This window comes from Acanthamoeba castellanii (genome assembly GCF_000313135.1).
Source record: "Acanthamoeba castellanii str. Neff unplaced genomic scaffold scf7180000084745, whole genome shotgun sequence".
NCBI classification, from domain to species: domain Eukaryota; phylum Discosea; order Longamoebia; family Acanthamoebidae; genus Acanthamoeba; species Acanthamoeba castellanii.
In genome coordinates, this window is record NW_004457592.1 from 48,263 (window position 1) to 72,465 (window position 24,203).

The window sequence follows — 24,203 nt, forward strand, 5'->3', positions numbered from 1 at the left end:
AACTACTGTGCAAGCACTGACAACATCATGGGCTGACATGCCAGCTCTTCTGCTCCAAGGTTGTGAACAAGGCCCTGAGCAATTCTGCAATGTGCGAGTACCCATCATTGGTGGCCGCCCAGCAATCACTGTGCACATGCATCCTTGCCAAGAAAGGTGTTTGGTGTTTCATGGTGGATTGCACAGTACTGGCACATTGAAGTTGCTGATCCCACTTTCCATGCTAAGGCCTGGGCAGCATCATGTATACTCATGTTCTACTGCCAAATCAACTTTCCTTTCACCATGTTATTTTATTTTTGACATTCACCTGCCATCCAGGAATGGTGATGCATTGCACAAATAACTTGTGGTCATTTGAAATGAGAGGTCACAAATGATTGTGGAATTTATGTTGTGCTAAAATCATGTGAGATTTGACATTTTTGATTTACAGGGCAGTTTTGAAGATTTGGATCTGCATGTGTGATTTTGACACCATGGATCACCATTCAGTTCAAGAGGGCCAGCAATCTGCGCAAGGCACTCAAATTCAACAGTAAGCCCCCCCTACCCCCCCTACCCCTGGCCTCCCCATTCCCTCTGCTACCCCTCTACCCTGATCCAGACCACAAGCATTTCAACAGCAAGTGCATCACCATCACTAAGGCCAAATCAGAAGAAGAGTGTGAAGCTGCCCTCAAGTGCCTGGCAGGATCAGAGGTTAGGCTGGCAGCTAGAGCTGCTGCCCAACAGGCCCGCCTGCAGTGCCAAGCTGACAAGAGGGCAGTCAACACCACTGCCATGGCTGAGTATGAAAGGAATGCCCTCCTCCTGGCCCAGAATTTCCCCAAGCGCCCCTAGTCCTACCCCCTGGTGGTGCTGTGATGCCAGCCCCAGGCCTGCCCCCTCCCACTCCTCTTTCTTTCCCCACTCTTGTCTCCTTGGGTTTGGGTGGTCCATCCTCTTGCTCCTGATCCTTGGAGCCCCACTTGTAGCCACAGACAAGAACTGCACCTCCTGCTACAACAAAGAGGGGGCCTGAAACCCTGTAACTGCTCCTGTGGGAATTCAGCTGGCACAAGTGAGTAAAAAAGGAAGTACTCCTACCAGAACTCACCCCTTACCTCACCAACCCTGCTGACATGCTGGCGGCTGACATCAATCATGGCAAACCACATATCCTGGGCATGTGGACAGTTCCACCCCTCAGCACTGAGGTCACCATATTTGACCCCAAAGGGTGGGTGGTGGAGGGCAACCTACACCACAAGGCCATTGGGTTGCACACCAAAAAGTGGGCTGAATGCATGAGCTGCAAACCAATGCAAGGGGTGAGACAAACACACTGATAGAGCTACCCTGCATTCTGTGCTAGACTGCAGCTGTGACCCCTCTCAACATGTAGTCATTGTGTATGTGTATGTGATAAAGTAAGTGTCTGGTTTTACAGTTCTTGTTGTTATGTATGCATAGGTGCAAGACACCCTGCCATCAGCCATGGCCAACAACAAGGAACTAGATGCCCAACATTGCTTACTATGCCCAATTGATCTTGCAACACCACAAATCCCTTCTTCATTGACATCCCTTCTTCAATTCTTTTTTGTTGATAATGCCTTGATCTATTTTTGGCAGTGTCACCCACACCAAGCTCCTCCATCTGCTCTACCAGGCCAGCTCACACACCTGACCACCAGGTCCATCTTCTCTTGCTCAACACACTCATCACCCTCCCTTACACTCACCTCCTCTGATTCTACAAGCAGTGCACCCACTTCATAATTAGCATTCAGCAATAAATCTTTTGCAATTCGAAATCGCTGGCGCTGGCCTTGCCGTTCGCGGAGTGTAGAAAGGATTTTTCAGCTGAGTTGCGTTGGTTATGCGGGACTGGCTGGTGCTGACGTGGCAACTTTCCCCCCGCGGGATTCGCTCCGGCCGCGCAATATTCACCGGGAAAAAATAGCCAGAGAATTCGGCTCCGTCCTCCGCGGGCTCTCAGAGCCGACCACCATCCTCCTGCACCTTCTCGTCATCGCCCAACAAGGACTGCTCAAGCATGAAATTCGCCTACACCATTCTCTACGTCCCCGATGTCAGCGCTTCGCTTGCCTTCTTCAACCTCGCCTTCGGCCTGCCCACCCGCTTCCTCCATGAGTCCGGCACCTACGGCGAACTGGAAACCAGCGCCACCGCCCTAGCCTTCGCCGCCCATGAACTGGCCGGGATGAACTTCAGCGGCGGCCATGTCGAAGCCCACAGCTCGACCAGGCCGCTGGGCATGGAAATCGCCCTGGTCTGCGAAGACGTGCACGCAGCGCATCGACGGGCGCTGGATGCAGGCGCCAGCGAACTCAGCGCGCCAAGCGAAAAACCCTGGGGGCAGACGGTGTCCTATGTGCGCTGCCCTGACGGCATGCTGGTGGAGTTGTGCACGGCGGTACAGCGCTAGTCTCTACAGGCCCGACTTGCTCGCGAGGGCGCCCCCCACAACCACCATCGCCGGCAAGCCGGGCTCCCACAGAAGCCACTGTCCCACTGTCCCCTTTGAAACCAAGGCGATCCTTCGGCGGTCCCTGTTTACCTTCCTTCGTGTTCTTTATTTGGACTCGCTCGCGACGAGCACCCGAACACGACCACGATGATCCATGTCGGCTTTGTTCAGCTCAAGAGAGGCATCGCGGGATTCGAGACGACGAGCACAGCCAACGGCGGATGGAGGGACTTGTTCCAACAGCGGACCCCAGGGCGAAAGATTGGGGATGGCCCTGTGTTCGATCTCGTAGGACCGACATACCTCGCACGCACCCTCACGATCTTGGCGCAACATGGGAACGCCAAAGACGGCGAACCGGCAACAGGGTCGGATCGAATGGCGTCGTTCACTTGCGCTTCGGCGGCATGGTGTAGTCGGGACTGGCAGAAACTGGGCGGGTGGACTCTCCAGGTCGCGCATTATTTCGCCTTGGCTCGGCGCCAGTCCCGACGGCCTCATGGTCGAGATCAAGTGCCCCGTGTCGCGCAACATAGGCAGCGGCGCTGTGCCCGAGATGTACATGCCGCAGGCGCAACTCCAACTGCAGTCCATCGGCGCCGCCGAGCTCGATTTCCTCCACTACTACAGGCCGTCCGACGATTGGCACCGCAAGAGGAGGTGCAAGGTGATAGGGAAAAATTTGTTTTTAATGTTCCACCGAACAGAAAAGAAATGTAAGACGTCATCTCTTTGGCCGCACACCAAGAGAGGAGCCTCAGGCCTTCTGCGCAGAGCCCTGTGTCTGGAATTTGATGAACGACACGAATCGATTGCTGCAACACCAATAACCAACGACACAACACAAACGTGGCACACGCGCGCGGCACAACACAACACACGCCAACGACAATACAGATGTACACGAATTGAATTTATGTGAGCGATGGCAGGCTACGATTGCGAAATAACGAGAAAGGAGACGAAGGAGGGTGGAGAGGAGTCGTTTGGGTATTACCTGTACTTGATCGGGTCCACGCATGAGATGGCGTCCTCGTGTTCGAACAGTTTCTTGTACGTGTTCTCCAGTCGCTTACGCCTGCACACCACCCTCATCAGTATACACGACCACACACAACACACAACACGACCACACAACATACACGACCACACAACACACAACACACACAACACACAACACACACGTTACCAGTTGTAGGGCTGCAGGATGTCGATGATGGCCATGAAGTAGATCTCGCCTTGGTCCTCGTCGAAGTCGTCGGTCGAGGCCAGCCCGCCCCTGTCCACCCGGAACACCGACTCGGCCTTGGCGCTCTCCCGCGGCGACAGACCCTGGCCGCCGCCGCCGCCGCCGCCGAAGAGCGACGGATAAAGGGGCTTCTTCGCCGGGGCCGCGGCCGTCGCCGACGTCGGCGCGCACAGTGTCGACAGCGCAGAGAAGGCCGACGACGAGGCCGAAGCGGCGGGCGAGAGCGAAGACGACGAAGAAAGCGAAGACGAAAGCGAAGACGACGACGACGATGGAGGCGAGGAGGAGCTGTTCTTGTGGATGAGGAGGAGAAGGCTGTAGTCCATGACGCCGTGGGACTCGAGCCACTGGCAGTCCATCTCGAGCTGCCGGAAGAAGAGCTGACGCTTCTCGCGCCCGATGACCAGCTTGCGGTTCTTCTGGAAGTTGATGTCCTTCAACACCGCGATCTCCTTGTTCATCAACTGCTCGTGTGTGCCATGACACGACACACGACACGATCAACCGCACACGCGCGTTTGAGTGAGTTTCTATGTGTGCGCGTGTGTGCGTGTGCGGATGTGTGTCGTGCACGCACCTCTTGTTCGGAGGCGAAGCGGCCGGCCATGGAGCCCTTGAGGTCGTAGGCCTCGTGTACGGGCAGGTCGCACGGGAACAGGTTCTCCATCACCACAAAGTGGTGCGTTGATGCCTGCGTGTGTCATCGCAGCGTACGACTTGTGAGAATCGCGCGTCGTGTCGTTGGTCGTGCCATGCGTGTGTCATGCGTGTGTTCGTGTTGCTGAGAGTACCTTGGCTCGGACAGTATAGAGTGCGAAGAATCGGGTTAGCAGCGAGTTCTGGTTGCTCGCCATGTGCTGTCATTCACACCACCATGGTGTCAACACACACACACACACACACACACACACACACACACACACACACACACACACACACACACAACCGCACACCACACCGATGGGGGGAGCGTGGTACCTCGTAGTAGGAGAAGACGTTGTCGCGGAAGAACTGGAACTCCTCGTCGTTGATGGTCTTGATGACGTACCGGGTGTCGGGCGAGAAGTAAAAGTGCGAGCCGCTCTTGCCGGGCGACACGATCGTCGAAAAGCTCTCCCCTTCCACCGCGCCCACGCCCATCGACGCCTGGCAACCCACACCACCCACATACACAAGCTTCAGCGCACGACACACGGCACACGGCACGACACACGGCACACACGACACACGACACGACACACGCACACAGGCTAGAAGGGTGCGTACGAGGTAGGCGCTGGCGGTGACGCCAAAATGGGCGCGCAGGCGGTGGAACACGAGCGGCGCGTGGTCCACAAATTCAGGCCCTGTCGACAGCGTCGACACGCCGCCGCCGCCCGCGACCGACGTCGAAGACGACGACGACCCGATCGATGTCGATGCTGACGTCATCGGTGACGAAGCCTCAGCCGACGTGGTCGTGGTCGACGACGATGACGAGGACGACGACGAAGTCGACGACGAGATGGCCTCGATCCTGGCCAATCGGAGATTAGCCAAAAACAAAGCTGCTCAGCCCACCAAATGGGAGAATTGTGGAGGGACTGGTACAGAGGGTAGGTGTGGGCGGCCAGGGCGTCGTCGTAGGTGACGCTGCTCTTGTCGCACATGGACTCGGCCGAGCGCCGGATGCCCTGCCGCAGGTACGTCACCGTCGCGTAGTTGCTCGACGTCGCCTCCACCACCGTGCCTGCCCCCCCCGCACACAGACATTAGCGACACAACACACGCGCATGACACACACAACACGCGCACGACACGACACGCGCGTACCGATGGTCTTCTTGTTGGAGAGGCTGGGCGGGCGTCGGGGCGAGGCGGCGCGACTTGAGCGGCCGCCGCCGGCGTAGCGCTGGGCCTCGGACGGCTCCAGGGCCTGCAGCGACGGATACGACGACGCCGACGCAGCGGTCGATGAATCCGTCGACGACGAGAATGTGTCGACGCATTCCAGGGACGACGAGGAGCCGCAGAGGAGCGAGGAGCCCTCGCCGCTGGCCCAGCCGCCGCCCTTGGCCAGCTCGTCGGGCGCGGGCCTCGATGACGCGGCCGAAGCCGACGACGACGACGACGAAAAGAAGAGGCTCCTCTTGATCATCGGCAACGGATTGAGGAACCCGCTGCCCAGACGCCCTGAAAAACGCGTCAGAACACACGCGCCACCGCACGACACACGACACACACGACACGACACGAGACACGCTGGACGGATGGCGCACCTTTGTCGCGTCGCTCCATGCGGTCGAGGCAGGCGGTGGCGTGTCGCTCGATCTCGGCCACCACGAACTCGTCGCCGCATATCGGGCACGCCACCTTACCGCCGCCGCCGCCGCTGCCGCGAGCGTCGAGCGCAGAGGGGGGCGACGACCTGGACTCCTTGGCCTTGTCGACAAAATCGGGCGAGTCGGCGGCGGCGGCAGCGGTCATGTGGGGCGAGCCGCACAGCAGGTCCTCGGCGGACGGGCGGGCGACCGTCTGGCCCCAGCCGCGGCCCAGGGCCTCGGCCAGCCGCGCCCGCTCCCGCTTTTGCGCGGCCTCCGCGGCCAACGCCGACTGCTGGCGCTGAACGGCGTCGTTGGCCGGCGCCAGGAGGGGCGAGGCCGGGAACGGATTGAACTCGTCCTCGTCCGACGAGCACGACATGCTAAGCAGGCGCTGCTGGTGGTGCTGCTGGTGCGGGCGCAGGTGCTGGGGTTGGTCGGGCTGCGCGGGCCGGCTGGGCGACGGCGCGCGGTTGGACGAGGAGGAGGGCGGCGGCGGCAGCTTGGGGAGGAGCGACGCTGCGGGCTGGGGCGCGGGCGGCTGGTGGGCGGCCTGGGGCGAGGTCGGCTGCGGGTGTGGGGAGGAGGCGGCGGGCGGCGCCAAGTGGTGGTGCTGGCGGGCCAGCAGACCCTCCACCTTGTGAATCAGCTCCGGCAGCTTTTGCTCCAGGACCTTCTTCGTCTCCAGGTCCTCCAGTTCTGCACGCCCCACCGCACACACGCACACGCACCGCCGCACACGCACACGCCGCACACACGCACGCACACGCCGCACACACGCACGCACACGCGATATGTCGGTGTCGACATCAAATGGAAGTCAAGGGAGGTTGGAGGGGCGGCATACCGGAGCCAGCGGCGAAGAGGGATTCGGTGGCGTGGATGTAGAGGGCGAGGGCGCGCTCGGCGTCGCCCGCGCGCTCGTTCTCCTCCGCCGCCTGCGCGTAGGCCAGGCCCTGCCCGAACGCTCCGCCGTAGCCGCCGCCGCCGCCGCCACTCACGAACGATGACAGCCGAACGGGCGACGGCGCCGGCGCTGGAGACGACGACGACGCGGTGAAGGCGGACGGCGAGTCGGTGAAGGCGGCGAACGACGTGTGCGAGAGGAAGGTCAAGTCGGCGGGCGGAGGAGCGGCGGCGGGCGTGGCGGGGAGAGCGGAGAGGGAGACTGCCCGCATCAACGCCGGCCCGCAGCCGGCGCCGGTGCTGTGGTGGTGCGCCGCGACGGGCGCCGATGACGTCAGCACCGACGCCGAGGTCGACCTGGGCACCGCCACCAGCCGCGGCGGCGGCGACGACGACGGCGGTGGCTTGGCGCTGATGGTGGGAATGCACGACGCCGATGACGACAGCGACGAGGCCGGAGCGGCCGAGATGGGCAGGAGCGGGGCGGGGAGCGCGTGGTGGGGCATGGGCGGCGAGATGGAGCGCACGGGCGCCGGCGCCGGCGCGGGCCTGGCAGCTGCGGCGGTGTGTGGGTGGGCCGGCTGGGGCTTGGCGGCGCGCGGCGGCGGCGGGAAGTGGATGCCGGCCAGGCCCAACGAGCTTTGGGCGGCGGACGAGGGCAGCGAGGCGAAGGAGGAGGACCGTACGGGGATGGCCGACGAGGAGGAGGTGAAGGAGGTGGTGGAGGTGGAAGAGGATGGTGGTGGTCGCGGGAGGGAGGTGTGGGTGCTGCTGCGGAACAGGGGCGTAGGCACCGAGGTGCTGCCGCTGGTCGAGCGCGCAGGCTACGTTGAACATTCCATAATAATAATAATAAAAAATATAATAAATAGATGTTAGAAATACATCTGTAATGTATATATGTCAGATTAAATAAGTAATAATAGGATGAGTATTGGGGGGGGGCAAGCAAACCTGAGACGACCGACTATCCATCTTCAATATTGAAGGGTTCTGAATCGCTCGTGATTGAGGTGGCGCGGGAGGATCTGGAGCGACTTCTTTCGATGGCTATTTACTGTTTTACGATGAGAGCAGGTGGTGTTGTGGGTTCGTTTCGCAGGCTGCTGTACTGTGTGAAGCTCGAGCGTCTTTTCCAACTCTCGCGTTTCCGCAGGAGCACGGAACTCAGGTAGTCCTGCGGTCGTGAGCCGCCTATGGGCACCCTCCGCCGAACTCTTTCGAAAATTCACAAACCAAACCCACCATGAGGGCCACTTCGTTGATTGGTGGCTCAACCAACTACACTCCAACATGTGTCTCTTCTTCCTCATCATCATCATCATCATCACACCAACTTCTCAAGAGTGAGGTAGGAAGTGTTGTTTGATCATAAAATTGTTTGTTGCTAAACCTACACCCCTCAAGCTTGAGGTGAAGTAATACAAAAGTGTACAAGTAGGGAAAGAGGAAGAGAAGTGAAGAGGAAGAGAGGAAGGAAGGAGGTTGGGCGTGATGTGCCCAAAGGAGCTCTCGAAGCGCACGGTGAGAGGATGGCAAAATGATACTCCACTCAGTCGCGCTCGCTCTTTCGTCGTCACGCTCAGCAACAACCGCCCGACTGCATCAAAGTGAAGGAGGAGAAGCGGATTAATGATTGATCAAGAACGCATGGGGTTATAACACACACACGCGACACACCACCGCACACGCACACACGCAACACGCACGCATCGATGGAGAAAGGGAAGGAAGAACGAACGTCGTTGCCGTGCAGTTCTCTGTACAATTCGAGGCTCCTGACTCGTTCGTCGAGGGACGGACCCTGCGACCTCTCAAGCAGGCAGTTCCTCTCGGCGTTCTGGAGGATCTTGTCGACGAGCGCGCCCACAGCCTCCTCGACGTTGATGTTCTCCTTGGCCGACGTCGCGAGCCAACCAGCGAATTTGTTGGCCTGTCGTGAATCGCACACGCACGCAGCCACAGTGTGAGAATAAACGCGACACGACGCACGACGAAGCACAAGAAGGTGCTGTGTGCGGTACCTTGGCGAATTCGTCGATCTCGGATTCGTTGATGTTGTGAATGTTGCCCAACAGGTCAGACTTGTTGGCGATGAGTACCACGGGCAGGTGTTCCCCGTTGGGGAGCTTCACCTTGTCGTCCACGTCGTCCTTCCACTTCTTTGCGCTCTATACAATGACGATGATCAAGAAGAGTCAGTGGGAGGTTGAAAAAGGGCGCTCGCGCACGGTGTCTGAGTGCGGCGTACCTCGAGCGAAGTTTTCAGATCAGCGGTGGCGTCGATTACCACAAACGCACCCACGGCGTCGCGATAGTAGACCCTGGTCAAGCTGCTAAATCTCTCTTGACCTGCGAGTAGAAAGTGTGGGGAGAGAGGGAGAGAGAGAGAGAATTCGTTATGCACCGAACGCGCGAGCGGTGAAGAAGATGAAAACCGACGCCAAGGCGACCCCGCACATCGACGGAACGCGTAAAAGTGGATTTGTTGTATTTGTGCATCGAGATGCAAGTCGTGGAGTACAAGGCTCAGGAGACGGAATGCCCAACACATTCCCCCTCCATCACTCACTTGCGTGCGCGCGTGTGCGTGTGGTGGTGCGCGTGTGTAGTGTAGACTCAAGATCATGAGTAGCAGATGAAGTGAAAATAGATGTGAGTGTAGCGTCGTGTAGTAGGGGCCACGTACCGGCAATGTCCCAGAGCTGAACGAAGATCTTGTGCTGATCGCGCTCGAGCGACTTGAGGGCAAAGTCCACGCCGATGGTGGACTTGTACTGGCCCGAGAAGTGGCCCTCGACGGTCCTGTGGATGAGCGAGGTCTTGCCGGTGGCGGCGCACCCCACGACCAGCACCTTGTAGAGGTACTCCTTCCCTACCGAATCGCGACGCGCGGTCTCGAGAGACACGCGGCCCTTCTTCCCCGTAGCGGCAGCCGCGCCACCGCCGTTGGTAGTGGCAGCGCTGTTGCGGCGCGGTTGGCCGATGCCATCGCTGCTGCTGCTGTAGTTGTTGTGGTTGTTGGAGGCGTTCTTGATGTTCGAGGTCGAGGACTTCATGTTTTGTCGATGTCTTCCTTGGTAGTGGTCCTATTGGTGGTCTCCTTCCTGTTGGTGGGGGCCTGCTCTCGGTTGCTGATAGTTTCCAGTTCCGAATTTCTGCAGAAAAATTGAATGAAGTGAATAATTGGGAAGATGGGAAAAAAACGTAGCACACAGATATGGATCCTGCAAAGGGTGGAGAGGGAAAGCAGCACCTTTGAATCGACAGTACTTGGGTAAGCGTTTTCGTTAATGAGCACACTTCAAAAGTGTGCGCGAGATGATACTTGAGTCGTCTTTGGTTCTTCTTCCAAGCTTTCTATCTTGATGAAGGATGGACGGCGGTTGAATGATGATTGAGGAATCAAAAGAGGAAGTGGTTGATTAGATGATCAACTCTGCGGCTGGGCAGTGGTGTGTACGCGAAGCAGCAGAAGTCGAAAAGAAGGCAACCGGCCAGTTGCCGCGCTTTGCGTAGTTTCGGGCACTTCTAATGTCGACAACAACTCGGAACGGGCCAGTCAGGAAAAGGCGCGCCGAAATTCCGCCAACGGCGTCACCGCAGCGGAAGTCGGCGTTAGAGCCTTTCCTTGAATTGCAGACCAACGGCTTCTGCCGTAGACTTCCGGCACGCTCGGCACGGCCACCACCGAGCAAAACTGCACACACCCGTCGTGGTGTGATCACCGGCCCAACGAGGGAGCAGCTGTGTTGCCTTTGGTTGTGCGACCAAGGGAGGGCCACAAGGAATATCCCTCAACGCCACTGCATTGTACCTAAGATGGCGGAAAGACCCATGCCTGTCTGGAGGCATGGGCACCGCACTGGCCATGACCACTCAGTTTGGTGGTGACTCCAACTCCAGTCCGGGCGCGTGCCCCTTCGCACGGAATTTCCCTAAACGGCAAGACTGAACAGATTCCCAAAAAGCGTAAACAGCACACAGGAACAGAGATAGAGCCACCGCTTCGCTCTTGTCCTCTTTTCTCACCGTCAACCGCTTCTGAGCATTCAGCACCAACTCTCAAGATTTGGAAAGAGTGCGCACTTCCCCTCTTCCACTCGCTCCTCGTTCTCCTCTGCTTTCGTTCTTTTTGTTAGTTCTTGTTTTCATCCCTCTATCTGCAGATGAACCAACTCGAAGCAGCCAAGGAACAGCAGCGCCTTGACGCGATCATGAACCGGCGGGCCATGGGTCTGTACTCTTCCAGCGGTGGCACTCGTACCCGCGCAGCCACCACCACTACCAACGCACCCAAGTGGGTCGCGCCAGCCACCATCGCCCTCACGCCCAGCACAGCTCCCAGAGCTCCCACTGCAGCCGTCACAGCTGCCAGCATTGGCACCGGGGCCTGCGCCCTTACGACCACCTCGGCCGCGTCGCCGCCGCCCGTGCCGCCGCGCTCGCCGGTCATGGCCCCTCCGCCGGTGCCTCCTCGCTCGCCGCTGTTGGAGCCCACTTCGCCGTCGGCGGAGGCGGTGGTGGTGGCGATCGACGACAACGAGGAGGCGCCGTGTGACGACCAGGCGTACCGAGCCAAATGCGAGAAGCAGCGGCTCGACAAGTACATCAGCGGTGAGTGGCGGCTGGCGAGGCTGCTCAGGGCCGACAGTGGCGTGACCAAGCCCAAGACCTCCTCGTCTGACGCCATGGCCGAACGTCGACGCGAGCGCGACCACAAGGAGACGTGCGACGTCGCGACCAAGCGCGCGACGTCGGTCGACCCCTTGGAGACGGAGCTCACGCTGGTATCGCTCTTCATCGACGAGCTGGTGCACCTCCTGCGTAAGACCACCACAACCACAACGGGCTACGACAACGCGCAGGCCCTGGGCATCGTCAGGAAGGCCAAGGAGGTCAAGGACGCCGCGGTCAGCATCATCACCACCTCCGCCTCGTCATCTTCATCGACTGCTCGCATCGCGGACGACGTGAACGCGCTTGCGGGTGCGATCGCACGCTTGGTCAACGGGTGGCGCGAGGGCACCGCCGTCGACGGAGAAGCCGCGGGCGGCGTTGCAAGCCAGGCCGCCCAACTCCAACAGCAACTGCGCCAGCTCGCCCAATGAGCGACCAACCGACATTCATTAATAACCATATTTGGGCAACATGTGATCAAGTTTGCAATTGACATGCAACACACACTCGATTAATACAACATAACATTCCTCAAATCGGGCTTGGCCGCGGCTCGGCGAGACTCTGCAGATAGGCGGCGTAGGTGGTGTGGGCTGCGGTGGCGCTGAGGGTGCCCGATGGCGTCTCGCGGGCCAATTTGAGCTTGGAGGCCACAGTCTTCAGGTGGCGCGTGCGGGCGAAGTCGTCGGGCGTCGACACGGAGAGCAGCTGCGGGTAGTGCGCCAGCCAGTACTTGTGGTGTTCCTTACTCACCAGCAGTTCCACCCCACACGCTCTGCACGCGCACCACCTCCTCTCCGTCCCATTGCCCGCCACGTCCAGCCTGCCGTGACACACACCGCACGACACGACACGCACATAACACGCGACACGACACACCCGTTCCAATTGGCTCACAGGAACCAGCTGACGTCTTAGGAGGCTGGCAAGCACCATGGCTCGGGGTGGGGGCACAGGAACCATGGGTGGTTCTCGTCGCAGTCTCGTCTATGCACACACAAGAGGCGCACTAGCTGTGTGACACACATAGGGCATCAAATCAACCACCGCACACGCACGCACGCACGCACGCACGCACGCACGCACGCACGCACTCACGCACTCACGCACAGGGCCAAGCGTACCCCAGGCAAGATGTGGGCGGTCTTGATGACTCTGTCCTGATGGACGAGTCGCCGCTTGGCCTCCTTCAGCTCGGCCTGCCTGCGCTGGTGGCTGAGCTCGGCGTAGCGCTTCTGGTAGACGCACTTCTCGCGGAGCTGGTTCTTCTTCTTCCGCCCCTTGCCGCGGTGGCGGTCCTTGCGCCACCGAAAGTCGCGCCACAGCAGGTCCTTCCACAGGCGCTTGTCCTCGTCGATCACCACACACCAGTGCCCGCACACCTGCAGTGGCCATTAAAATAATAATAAATCATATGAGTTAATATTATGACTAGATTAACAAATCAGTATTATTTATTTTAGAATTTAATTTAGAAATTTAGAAAATAAATAAATACAAAACGTACCAGGCGAAGGCGGGCGAGGAAGGGTCCGTCGTGGATGTGTGAGAAGATGAGGGACAGCAAAAATGCGTCCAACCACACCTCCTCTACTGCTTCCTCAACAAGTTCGTCCTCCACTTCCGCACTTGCGTCTTTGGGGCCTCCATCTTCCAGGTGTTGTTCGCCGTTGGTGGAAGGCTTGGCCCTGCTGGCAAGTCGTCGTCGATCGTGGCGGGAGTCGGCTGACTCAGCAGAAGCACGCAGGAGCGAAAGCGCCCGAAATCGGTTCTCCATCTGTGCCCCTGGTTGTGGTGGCCCTTGTTGTGCCAGTGCGCACTGGCCTCTTGGAGTGTTTCCGTTTTCACTGCATTTCTTTTTCCCTTTTGGGCGAAGGGGCGTAATTATTGTTTTTTATTTTATCTCTGTTTAATTGGCAATAAATAATTATTCTAGTTTTGATCTTCTCGAAAGATGGAGCTGCCAAATGAGGTGGTGCTGCTGGTGTTCGAATTCCTGGGGGTGGGCGACCTGGCAGCTTGCGCCCGCGTGAGCACCGAGTGGGGCGCACTGGCCGCCACCAACATGCTGTGGCAACACCACTACCGCGCGATCTTGGGCAATGGCCACCCTTCATTGACGCGATTTCGATCTTCCACATCCACACCTTCATCTGCTTCAGCTCCACCCCCTGTACCAGCCAACGCACGAGAGATCGAACGTACGTTCAGCATTTCACATCCGTGTAGAGCCTCGCATCTTTTTCTCATTTTCCCAATCTTCTACTCGCGCGACACGCCACACCACGACACGCACCACCGCACACGCACACAACCGTGCACTACGCGCAGGGGGTGGTGCTGTGGATTGGAAGCGTGCGTTGCGCGGGGCGTGGTCGGCCAAGCGGAACTGGCGCCGCGGGCGGCCCACCCACCGCGAGGCCTTCCATTGCCACACCCGGGCGTCGGGCCTCTGCTTCGATCATCGCTTCCTCTACGTCGGCCTCAACCGCGGCTGCGTGCAGGTATGTGCGTGTCGTGTGTTGTGTGTCGTGTGTCGTGTCGTGCTGACAGTAACTGCAGGTGTTTGATCTGCACTCGAACCACGACGCAGCACACGCCGATGCCGAGACGGCGAAGGATGACGATGGCGGCGACGAAGGCAACGAAGTCTACTCCGGCGACACGTCATCAACGCCGTCAAACTCGACGGCACCCCTCATCTACTTTCCTACATCGTCGACTTCGTCGTCGGCTTCAGGGGAGGTGGAGGCGGCGGCAGACGAAGGCGAGGGGCTGGTGGTGCCGATGGCCGACGGGCCGCGCAAGAAGCCCGTCGTGCTGCATTCTCCGCATTCCTCCTACTCTGACGTGCTCGCCATACACGACCAGCGACTCTACGCCGTCTCGGGCAAAAGCATCGTCGGTAACACGAGACACGACACGACACGCACCGCACGACACGACACGACACGACACGCGCCGCTTACTTGGTGGCTTACGACACACGTGATGTGCACACCTACAGTGTGGGACGTGGATGTGTGCGAGGCGAAGGAGATCAAGCGGGTGGAGATTGCGTACGAGGGGCACACGAACAAGGTGTCCTGCATCGACTTCAGCGGACACCACTTGATCACCGGCTCCTGGGACCAAACCATCCGGTACCCCACACCGCACACGCACGCACGCACCACCGTCCGCGCAGTGACTGAGTGTGTGGTGTTGCGTGTCGTGTTGCGTGTCGTGTGACGTGTGTCGTGTGATATCAGAATGTGGGATATTAACACGGGCGTGTGCCTGAACTCCATGACGGGCCACACGGCCAATATCAAGCACCTCCAGACGGCCGACCATCGCATCGTCTCCAGCTCCAACGACAACACGTACGTGTGCTGAACTTCAGACACACGTGAACGCACAACCGCACACGCACACACCACGCACGCACGCACGCACGCACACACACGCACACCGCACACGCACGCACGCACGCACGCACACACACAACCGCCGCAATGGTGCTGGTCCTCACGTGACGAGCCGCGCGCGGGTGCAGGTTGATGGAGTGGGACATGCGGAGCTGCACGCAGGTGCGGTCCACCTGCTGCACGAAGCAGTCGGCCCAGGCGGCGCCCGCGGTGTCGGCGTTCCACTACGACCCCGACCGCGATCTGATCGTCATCGGCCAGCGCGAAGGCACCGTACAAAGGTACACACACAACACACGACCGCACGACACACACGACCGCACGACACACGACCGCACGACACACGCGACCGCACGACACGCACACGCCAGATTGTGGGACTCAACCGAACACGATGGCCAGGTTGTGTTATTCGGAGATCTTCGCACAGAACAGGTTTCTCATGGGCATGCCCGGATCGGCGGTGATGCGCCTCCACAAGGGCCTCATCCACCGGGTCCAGATGGACGCCTACAAGGTCTTGACCTCGGGCCAAGACGGCATCATTGGCGGTACACTCCCACGACACACACCGACACACACGACACACGCACGACACGCACGACACACACACACGACACATACAAGGCACACCAGACGACACACACACACACACATGATCGTACAACTAACGACAGGTGTGGCCACAGTTTGGGACCTGGCGACGGGTGGGCTGCTGTACCGCGTGCAGACGGGGTGTAAAAGCTCGCTCAACGCGATGCAGTTCGACCACACGCAGCTCTTCCACGCCACCGGTGCCTCCGTCGAGCGCCTCGCCTTCTCCGATGATTGGTGAGGTCGCCTTCCGTTCGGTGGAAACTCAGTCGACACAAAGGGTGGAATTCTTGGCATTTTATTTATTTTGTGTTTATCAATACAAAAAGATAGTACACTAGTAAAACCCACACAGAGCAAGGTGCAGCCATGAGCAAGGTGCCTGAGGCCACCTCTCCTTTCTAGAAGAAGACAGCATCTTGTTTGCAACAAAAGATGGGAACTTCTCATCCAAATGCTTGATCTTATGGCTGTGCTGGAGATGTGCAGTTCGAACAGCACCTGCGTAAGACAACACTTGCTTTCAAAGCAGAGGAAGAAGAGGAAGGAGGGCTCAGCAGCGAAGATGAGGAGGAAGATGAGGAGTTGGAAGATGAAGCAGAGTATGCGGAAGAAGAGGAGGAGGATGGGGGAGGGCAGGATGACGTGGCAGCAACTGCAGCAACACAAGAAGCACCCCAACCACAACCACAACCGTCCAAGTTCCTGTCCGCCAGCCGCAGGCCGGCGGCCACTACTACAACACCACCCAAGAGACAGCGCCTTGGCCCGCCATCACCTACCTCTGCCCCCACCGCGCCTCCCCACCGCCCCCCGTCAGCCATCGCTCGATCCGCCCCGCCTCCCCACGCGCGGCCGCCACCAGCGCCACCGCGGCCGCGGCCGCAGCCACTGCCCGATGTAGGCACCGCCGCCCACGAGCAACGCAGTCGTGTACCACCAGTTCCGCAGGGGCGGTCGGTGCTGGACCTGTCGCGCGATCCTCGGCTCACCCCCGAGCAGCAGCGCCTGGCCGCCCTCGTGCAGCGCAGTCAGCCACCGACCGGCCCCTTACCCGCTCCACCACCTTCATCTTCTGGTGTACCCATGAGGCCCTACATGGCACCGCCTTGGCCTTGGCTCCAGCAGCAGCCAACCCCTCTGCCGGGCGTGTGGCAGCCGCACGGCGCGGGCCAACCACAGTACACGGCTGTGTCGGCGGACCCGCGGCTGCGGCAGGTGGTCAAGACTGAGCCGCAGGACGAGGCGGAGGCGGAGATGAGGACTCGCGCAGAGTTGGTCGTGCTCGAGGAGAAGCACTGCTGCCATCTCTTTCTCGACGGCGGTACCACCGCACACGCACCACACTACACGCACACGAGAAGGTGAGAATGCTGAGCGACTTCCACTGGTGTACTGGTGGGCAGTGGACCCGCGCGACGTGGAGGGAATGGAACGCCTGGCCACGCTCTGTCGGCAGTACGGCGGCGACAATGACTCGCCGGCCACCCTCATCGGCCCCTGGCACCAATTCTTCAACTCAGGGTTCGCCACTTCAACCAACCACACTCACCACGCCAACCACACTCACAACACTCACCACACTCGCCACACTCACCACACTCACCACACCAACCACGCCAACCACAACATGTTCGTCAGCGGCACTCACGCGTGCAAGGTTGCAGGAGTGGGGTGAGCGCGAGTGGCAAGTTCAAGGGCGAATGGTCCATCGTCTGCTGCAAGTCTACAGCGCACGCCACGCAGGTCAAGGAGGTCGTCCAAGGTCTAAACCACTTACATGACCTGATGTAGACGCGGCACTTGTGCGTGGTGGCGGTGGTAGTGGTGGTGATGTGTCATCTTCTATCACCATCAGACATGAAGGTGGGTCGGAGGAAGATCGAGGCTAGCTTCATCGGCGTGGCCTCTCTCTTCGTTCTTTGATTTCTTTCGTTTTCGTTCTTCTCTTCGTCTTCTCAACTTTTTTCGCGACTTCGCAGAGTCAGCTGGTGCTCTTCAATGTGCCGCTGGACTATCCGCTCGACGATCTCAAGCGCGCTCTTCACGCCCAATCCGCCTGCGTGCGCACTCCACTGCTTCTGCGCTCCGTTGAGCGTTCGATCTCTCATCTCATCTTCTGTTCATCTGCTCGCAGAGGCTGGCGATCGGCGAGCCGTCGCGTGGTGTCGGCCGGGGCCTCCCAGGGGCGACGGGCCGCGACGGAGGCAACCAACCACGGAGAGACCGAAGAAGAAGAGGAAGCGGCGGCGAGAAGAAGAAGGTGGAAGAGCGAGAGGTGCTGCTGATCTTCGAGTCGCCGGAGGGAGCCGCCCGCGCGCGAGGAGGACATGGCGACATCAAGCTCTCCGGCGGCCGCATGGCGCACGCCAACTTCTATCCTCTTCATCCGCCCGCTGGCTACTTCGGTTCTTGAGCCGTTTCGAAGAGCGCGCTTCTCTTCTTCGTGGCCGACGTACATTTACTGGGCGCTGTCGGTGGGTGGCACGTAGCGAGCGGCCTCGATGTGCATTAGGCTGCTCGGCGCGAGGTCGTCTTGATGGTCTCCATCGTCGTAGGCCACATGCCAACCTCCAGGCGTCGCATGCGTGACCGTCCCAACGTACCTGACAACAACAACAGCAAAAGACCACGTCAATACTGGATGCAGGGGCCAGCAAGAAGATGAAGAATGAGACATACCAGTTGTTGGGTCTCCACTCGGACAGCACCCGGTCGCCCACGGCGATGGTGTCCGGCGCGCCGGTAAAGTGGAAGAGCCGCTCGGCGCCCAGCCAGCAGGACAGCCCCGACGATTCCATGACGACATGGTACTGCCTCGACACAGTGTACTTGCCTTCGGCCAAGTCGGTTGCCTTTGTTGGCGTGTGTGTATCGTATGTGTATCGTAAGTGTGTTATTAGATGAATGGCGTGAAAAGAGGAGAGTCGCTGTTACCTTCTCGTACGTGTAGGCTATCTTCGACTGTGCAGGGTCAGAGGTGATTGTTCCTGTGCGTGCCGAAGAAGATGAGAACTTCAAGCAGCCCTGAAGCCAGACTGGCTCAGACTGGCTCCGCTTACCTGGGCCATGCGATTGGATGATGCGGCCGCCCAGGTTCTGGCTCTTGTTCTGGATCAGCATCCGCTTGCCGAGCAGGGCCGGATCAGCCGGCGGTACGTTCGCAATGTCGGCTGAAGCAGAACACACACACACACACACACACACACACACACACACACACAGAGAGAGCGAGAGAGAGTGGGGTGAGAGGCTCTAGCATTACGTATCGATTCCAGAGAAGGCAAGGGGAGCGCACCAACGGTCTTCCAGAACGCTTTCCTCGCGGAGTGCATGTCCTGTGAGAAATCCTGCAACTGGTCGAGGGTAAACCATTTGCTCCAATGCTCGAAGCTGACCTCGAACACGAAGCAAGGCTTGGACACGCCTGAAGAGCCCATGACGAGGTGAGGAGCTCGTGCGGTGAGAGACGAGGGCTTGCTCTTAAGAAGCTGGGAGACAGATAGATCGTACGCGTGATGCAGCTCATTCCCCAGTGGTCACCGTTCTCTATGAATATCTCCAGGTCACGCAAGCTTGCGTCGTCACTGTTGTATATAGCCGTCATCAAGTCCTCGTGCAGGCCTGCAACACAAAGTTAGATTTTGGTAGTAACAAAGATGTTGTGTTGGGGAGGAGCCGGTACTGTGGTCTAGGGTGTTGAGGGACACCTTTCGCTGGAAGCTGTTGAGCGGAAGGGCGGTCATCGAGTCTAGCATGATCAATCCCTCACTCGTCAAGCCGGTAATTGTTCCTATGTTTCATCCGATGTGAGACTACATGAAGTGCCCAGCATAACACATGAAGTGCCAAGGCACCGGTACCAGGCATGCAATAGCGGTCTTCATCAGACTGAGCAACAATCACCTTGGTGTTGGTCAGCTCTAGTGGAACGTGGCGAGAGCGTCAGGCTCAGACTTGCGCAGCCAACGAACAATGAGTGAGGTTAACCTGTAGTCCGTATGCTGATCGCAGTGCTGTTGTAGGTCCTGTAGCGTGCAGCGAGCAGCTGATCCATCATCGGATCTTCGCTCGTTTCGATCGACTGGCCCGTTGCTTTGGTAGCGAGCAGCTTGTTGAGCAGCTGGGACTTTGTCAATTGGAAGAGGGGGTCGCCCTCCTCCGGTCCAGTGCCAAGAGCCTTGCCCCATTCGGTGTCGCTATGTCGATTACGGTGAGACAGCGCAAGGAGTACATTACGGATTGAGTTGTAATGCGTACCAAAGGTCGACTTCGTCAAGACATGCGAGCACCTCTCGTGCCAGATCGCTCTTCACGTTCCTTTCGTGATTAGCCTTCCTTTTGCCTTGCACAAGATCAGCCAAGGTTGTCGGAGGCACGAGTCCGTCGCCAGGCACCTGTGTTGCGTACACATCAGAAGAGTGAGAACAATCCTAGCGTGGCACGCGTCGCTTGCAGGCCTGAGCTGGCGATTGTCCGTACGGGGCGTATGCGAGCAACGGGTTGGATGCACGTTGGAAGAGAAGGTGCGAAGATGAGCGTTGGGTCCGTGGTAGTGTCCACGCACACCCCTGTTAGCAAGAACAGAAAAAAGAAGACGTGTAAGTGCTAAACGAAGCTAAGAGGAGCATGAGCGATTCAACCTTGTAGCACCCGAACGATGTGTCCGGTGTAGAAGCTGCCAGAGTGTGCGCCGGAGCACGAGGTTCCGATCACTGGCAGCAGCGCTGCAAGGTGCGGGACAACAACAGTGAGAAGGCCAAGGGTATCAACGGCACGAGGGGAAGGTGACCCACCGACTTGTTTGCAGGCGCGCTTCCAGGAGTTGTCGGCCATGGCCAGCGTCCAGAGGGGCATCTGAGCGAGAAAGCGGTGACGATAGATAGGACCCCACAAGACATCGCTGTCCGCTACTTCCTTCCAGTCCTTGGGGGCAAGTTGTGAGACATAGAACGTTTCGAAAAACACAGTTGAGGGGGGGGGCACCTTGTTGACGCAGCCTGCTTGACCGAGAGCAGAGATGTCCAAGTGGAAGAAGATGTGCAGGACAAGCTCCCAAGGTAAGCGGTTATCTGGCCCAAACAGCTCTTCAACGCTCGTCTGGGCAAGTTCCTCCAGCCAGAGCCCTTCGCGGGGTACCACCCCCAGACAGTTCATCTTTTGGGCTTTTTTTTCAATAAAAGCCAAAAAGAACGCGTAGATTTGTGGGGCCGCTCGCGTGTCCGTTCACGAAAGAGTGTTCCCTTTATTCACGGCTTAGGGGTCTCTAGTCTAGGCGATTGATCCGTCGGAAGACTCCTGGCTGATGACGCTGAAGAGTGCCAGAGTGCTGCGCCGAATGAAGTCTAGGTGATTTGCAAGCTCGTAGTTCTCGACGTACACACTGTGCAGGCCTGAAAGGGAGACGAGAGCGTCAGCATTAGGCGAATGCAAGAGGAATAGCGAGCAAGTAGAGACACGAACTGTTCAGGAGAGCTTCGCACTCAGCAGAACGTTGTCCGGCCATCTCGTTGAGTTGCGTCATACATACTTCGTAGATCCTCTGCAACTTCATCGTCGAGTCTACACGAAAGCGAAAGCGCTACGTCTGAGTATACCAACAAACGCGTTCGTGTAGCGGAGGTATGGGGACCAACCTTCGAGTAGCGCCTCCCGTCTCTTCAGCACCTCCTGAGCCTTCAGCTGCGCCGTCCCGATGATCTCGACCTGGGGCGGCTCCTTACCGTGCGTCTCATCCTCCTGACTTACTTCGCTACGCGACTTCTTGTTCACGTGTTCGTACTCGCTCAGCTCAGCGCCGTCCCCCGCCTGAACCAGGCATAAAGAGAGTTGGCGCACGTCGCGTAGGAACCTACTTACGGTCTCTTCGTCTACGTACCTCGCTCATCGTGTCCGTGTAGAGAGAAAGAAGAGACGTGCGGCTTGGCGACCACGGAAGGCAAAGTTGTAAATGATTTTGATGGGGTGCGTCGACGTCCAAGTAGCAACGCAGGCAAAACCGAGCCGACACTTCCCGCCATTTTTGTCGCCCTGGAAGGAGTGGCGCTCGCCTGGCGATCGATGATGTTGACAGTGTCTCTGTGCGAAGATGCAAGAACGAGTGCTGCATCTCAGCACTGGTTGAATACGCCGCATATGTACCTGCATGCACGTGAATAGGAGGAAGCGAGGATGAGGAGAAGGAGTTGCACAACTCGCAAGACAGACAGGCCGGAGAACGAAGTGGCGTACAGCTTGGCGGTCTCGGGACCAAAGTAGTGAAAGAAGACGGAGAACCGCACGGCGAAGATGACCACCAGGAAGACGAGCGTGCACAGGAAGAGGTTGTAGCCGATGTTGCGAACCTACACGGGCGATACACATGAAGTAAAGACGAGACGAGGTGAGCACAGACAAACAATGCGCGCAGACCTGAGTTGAGACATACCCATGTCCACTTTTGAACTCGCGCATGGAAGAGGACAGCGGTCTCGTCCACCAGACCAGCAAAGGAGCTCTCACTGCCGCAGAAGCTGGTGATGAATCTAATGAAGGAGCAAAAGAGGCCCCGTAGTGAGCTCTTGAAAAAGAAGAAGCGACAAAGGGGTGTTGTGCGCACCGGGAAGTGAGGGTGGAGAAGTAGTAGGACCCACCAAAGGGAAAATAGTGCCGGAAGAGGAGAAGAGAGTGGGCAGCCCCGATGAGGATGCAGGACACGATGTTATTCTTGAACGTGCCCCACTGTAAGAACCGCACCCCGAGTGTCAGCATCAGCAATGGACATACGGACGGCAGGGAGTAAAGGATCACCTGAACGCTATGGCGCGTGCTCGTCGTGAAGCTGTCAACGGCCCTGCACGAACGAAAAGTGAGGTGAGAAGAGTGGTTTGCGGCCACATACATACGTATACCGAGGGAGGGAGGTCTCCGTACAGGCCAACGCACACGCCCGCTACGGAGAGCATGTGCATGCAGGTCCAGTCGAAGACCAGCGCGGCGCGCGAGGGGTAGTCCAGCAACTGTGTCACTGCATATGCCAGAGGAGTAGTCACTGTTGTCATGAAGAGTTAGTAGTGTGGTACCAGTGGTTGGCCGCGGCTACGCAAAAGGGGTGTCGAACCAATGATGTAGTTGACGAGCGGAGGAAACGCAATCAACAACAAGATGACGTAGTGACGTCGGAGCAGCCACCATCGATGCAAGTGTCGCTTGGACTAGCAAAAGTGGAGGTGAGCGTGCTGCACTCAGTCAATGAGCTGCTGGGTGTTACAACCTACCTTGACCTGTTGCTTCTGTATGTGATGCGAGATCTTGTACAGCGGTTTGCTGGAACCGCTGAAGAAGACGTTACTCTGCATTATGCCTGGCGAGTCCTGGCAGAACAAGGTCAGCGTCTCGTTCAAGGCACAGCTTCCGAATGGGCAGTCTGGTACCTGTGAAAGGAGCATCTTCTCCACCTCGTACTCCATTCTCTGGTCGGCGTTCTCCAAGACCTGTTCTATCTTACTGTGCCATGTGTCGGTCACGAAGGCAGAGCTTCGGGAGAGCGATCACAAGCAAGCGTACCTGTAGGCCACACCACCTTTCCAGCGCCTCGCCACGAAGCGTCCAGCTTCCCACACGCAGAAGGAGAGAATGAACGTGGCAAACAGGTTGATGAAGCTCAACCACCACATGCCTGAATGAGAGTTGATGTGAGAGCGAGGCTCGAGAGACGGCGCCGAAGGGATAGCTGAGCACGAGGGTGAGCCGGTACCCGACAGGATGAGCCGGCCGGTATCCTCTATCAGATTACCAAAGGTGGTGAACGTGCTGCAGAAGCCCGCACGCAAGCCATCGTACATGAGGTAGGACTGCATGTACTGAAACTTGACCTGGTGGACAGGATAAGAACAACGCGTACACGGCGTCAGCAGCAAGGAATTGGTAAGTGGTGTGGCAAACGTGAGCGCGGTCGAACCTGTTTGAACGCGGTGCAGATGGAGATGATGAAGCAGCCGATGAGGTTGAAGAGCAGGACGGTCACGTTGATGCCCTTGTGGGAGCTGTTTGGCGCATAGAGGCTTGGAATCCCTTTGCACCGCAACGAAACAGCCGAGCGTGAGTGAGTGAAGGTGGTGTACAATGAGAGATGAGGGTGTAGTACAAAACTGTATGCTGGCGGCAAGGCCCGAGAACACGACCATCCTGCCCCAACGAACACGTTGAGCCCATTTTGTTGGCTAGACAAGTATGATCTTCCAGCCATCTCTCAAGTCAAGCGTACCACAAGATGCGAGATGCGAGAAGGAGCGCTGGCTTGCCGCCGCCCTCGGCCCACTCGTCAAATCGCGACTTCATTCCTCTGAGTGAAGAGAAGGATTTCCTCTTGGCAACAACAAGACCGTGCTCATCTTCCTGTGGCATATCGCTTTCCCTCTCCTTGGCTTTGCCCTTCTCAGCAAGGGGGAAGGCGTGCACATCCTCCTCTTCCCCCTCCATCTCCAAGCATGTTTCTTGCGTGTGCGATCCTCGCACGAAATATTTGCTCGTACTCTTTTGGTGTGCGAGTTCGAGTACCGGCAAAGCCAGATGGATGAAGAAGAGATTACATTTCGAGTAGAGTACAA

At 58.3% G+C, this 24,203-nt stretch overlaps 8 protein-coding genes and 2 pseudogenes across 8 annotated transcripts; 4 read left to right on the top strand and 6 right to left on the bottom strand.

The window, feature by feature from the left end:
• The first annotated feature begins 2,041 nt into the window (after positions 1–2,041).
• Positions 2,042–2,434, top strand: ACA1_181820 (annotated as a pseudogene).
• Positions 2,435–3,233: 799 nt separating this feature from the next.
• ACA1_181830 (Phosphatidylinositol4 phosphate 5-kinase, putative) lies at positions 3,234–7,906 on the bottom strand (the record flags this gene model as incomplete). The annotated part of the gene is made up of 12 exons (XM_004345777.1): positions 3,234–3,291; positions 3,474–3,554; positions 3,666–4,189; positions 4,303–4,416; positions 4,517–4,582; positions 4,704–4,871; positions 4,992–5,241; positions 5,316–5,454; positions 5,538–5,897; positions 5,984–6,724; positions 6,873–7,755; positions 7,886–7,906. 12 exons carry the CDS (start codon positions 7,904–7,906, stop codon positions 3,234–3,236), a joined length of 3,405 nt encoding a protein of 1,134 aa, XP_004345827.1.
• Positions 7,907–8,513: 607 nt separating this feature from the next.
• Positions 8,514–9,990, bottom strand: ACA1_181840 (Ras subfamily protein; the record flags this gene model as incomplete). The annotated part of the gene is made up of 5 exons (XM_004345778.1): positions 8,514–8,531; positions 8,673–8,864; positions 8,956–9,102; positions 9,183–9,283; positions 9,621–9,990. 5 exons carry the CDS (start codon positions 9,988–9,990, stop codon positions 8,514–8,516), a joined length of 828 nt encoding a protein of 275 aa, XP_004345828.1.
• A 1,110-nt stretch (positions 9,991–11,100) lies between these two features.
• On the top strand, positions 11,101–12,042 carry ACA1_181850 (uncharacterized protein; the record flags this gene model as incomplete). Its single annotated transcript, XM_004345779.1, has 1 exon — positions 11,101–12,042. The coding sequence occupies one exon, from the start codon at positions 11,101–11,103 to the stop codon at positions 12,040–12,042; it is 942 nt and encodes a 313-aa protein (XP_004345829.1).
• A 100-nt stretch (positions 12,043–12,142) lies between these two features.
• Positions 12,143–13,261, bottom strand: ACA1_181860 (uncharacterized protein; the record flags this gene model as incomplete). Its single annotated transcript, XM_004345780.1, has 4 exons — positions 12,143–12,355; positions 12,399–12,434; positions 12,736–12,993; positions 13,241–13,261. 4 exons carry the CDS (start codon positions 13,259–13,261, stop codon positions 12,143–12,145), a joined length of 528 nt encoding a protein of 175 aa, XP_004345830.1.
• A 304-nt stretch (positions 13,262–13,565) lies between these two features.
• On the top strand, positions 13,566–15,856 carry ACA1_181870 (betatransducin repeat containing protein, putative; the record flags this gene model as incomplete). Its single annotated transcript, XM_004345781.1, has 8 exons — positions 13,566–13,812; positions 13,943–14,115; positions 14,174–14,516; positions 14,619–14,754; positions 14,863–14,976; positions 15,150–15,302; positions 15,457–15,572; positions 15,711–15,856. The coding sequence occupies 8 exons, from the start codon at positions 13,566–13,568 to the stop codon at positions 15,854–15,856; spliced, it is 1,428 nt and encodes a 475-aa protein (XP_004345831.1).
• A 790-nt stretch (positions 15,857–16,646) lies between these two features.
• On the top strand, positions 16,647–18,031 carry ACA1_181880 (annotated as a pseudogene).
• A 45-nt stretch (positions 18,032–18,076) lies between these two features.
• On the bottom strand, positions 18,077–20,772 carry ACA1_181890 (Fbox domain containing protein; the record flags this gene model as incomplete). The annotated part of the gene is made up of 11 exons (XM_004345782.1): positions 18,077–18,221; positions 18,298–18,470; positions 18,553–18,605; positions 18,678–18,788; positions 18,914–19,042; positions 19,301–19,408; positions 19,606–19,814; positions 19,876–20,012; positions 20,269–20,342; positions 20,412–20,541; positions 20,602–20,772. The coding sequence occupies 11 exons, from the start codon at positions 20,770–20,772 to the stop codon at positions 18,077–18,079; spliced, it is 1,440 nt and encodes a 479-aa protein (XP_004345832.1).
• A 114-nt stretch (positions 20,773–20,886) lies between these two features.
• On the bottom strand, positions 20,887–21,502 carry ACA1_181900 (uncharacterized protein; the record flags this gene model as incomplete). Its single annotated transcript, XM_004345783.1, has 4 exons — positions 20,887–21,008; positions 21,079–21,177; positions 21,252–21,423; positions 21,494–21,502. 4 exons carry the CDS (start codon positions 21,500–21,502, stop codon positions 20,887–20,889), a joined length of 402 nt encoding a protein of 133 aa, XP_004345833.1.
• A 223-nt stretch (positions 21,503–21,725) lies between these two features.
• ACA1_181910 (CrcB family protein) lies at positions 21,726–24,075 on the bottom strand (the record flags this gene model as incomplete). Its single annotated transcript, XM_004345784.1, has 14 exons — positions 21,726–21,756; positions 21,847–21,959; positions 22,043–22,139; positions 22,214–22,335; positions 22,405–22,447; positions 22,528–22,621; positions 22,715–22,808; positions 22,872–22,967; positions 23,028–23,100; positions 23,161–23,272; positions 23,351–23,468; positions 23,555–23,667; positions 23,741–23,781; positions 23,861–24,075. 14 exons carry the CDS (start codon positions 24,073–24,075, stop codon positions 21,726–21,728), a joined length of 1,362 nt encoding a protein of 453 aa, XP_004345834.1.
• Between the last annotated feature and the right edge of the window lie 128 nt (positions 24,076–24,203).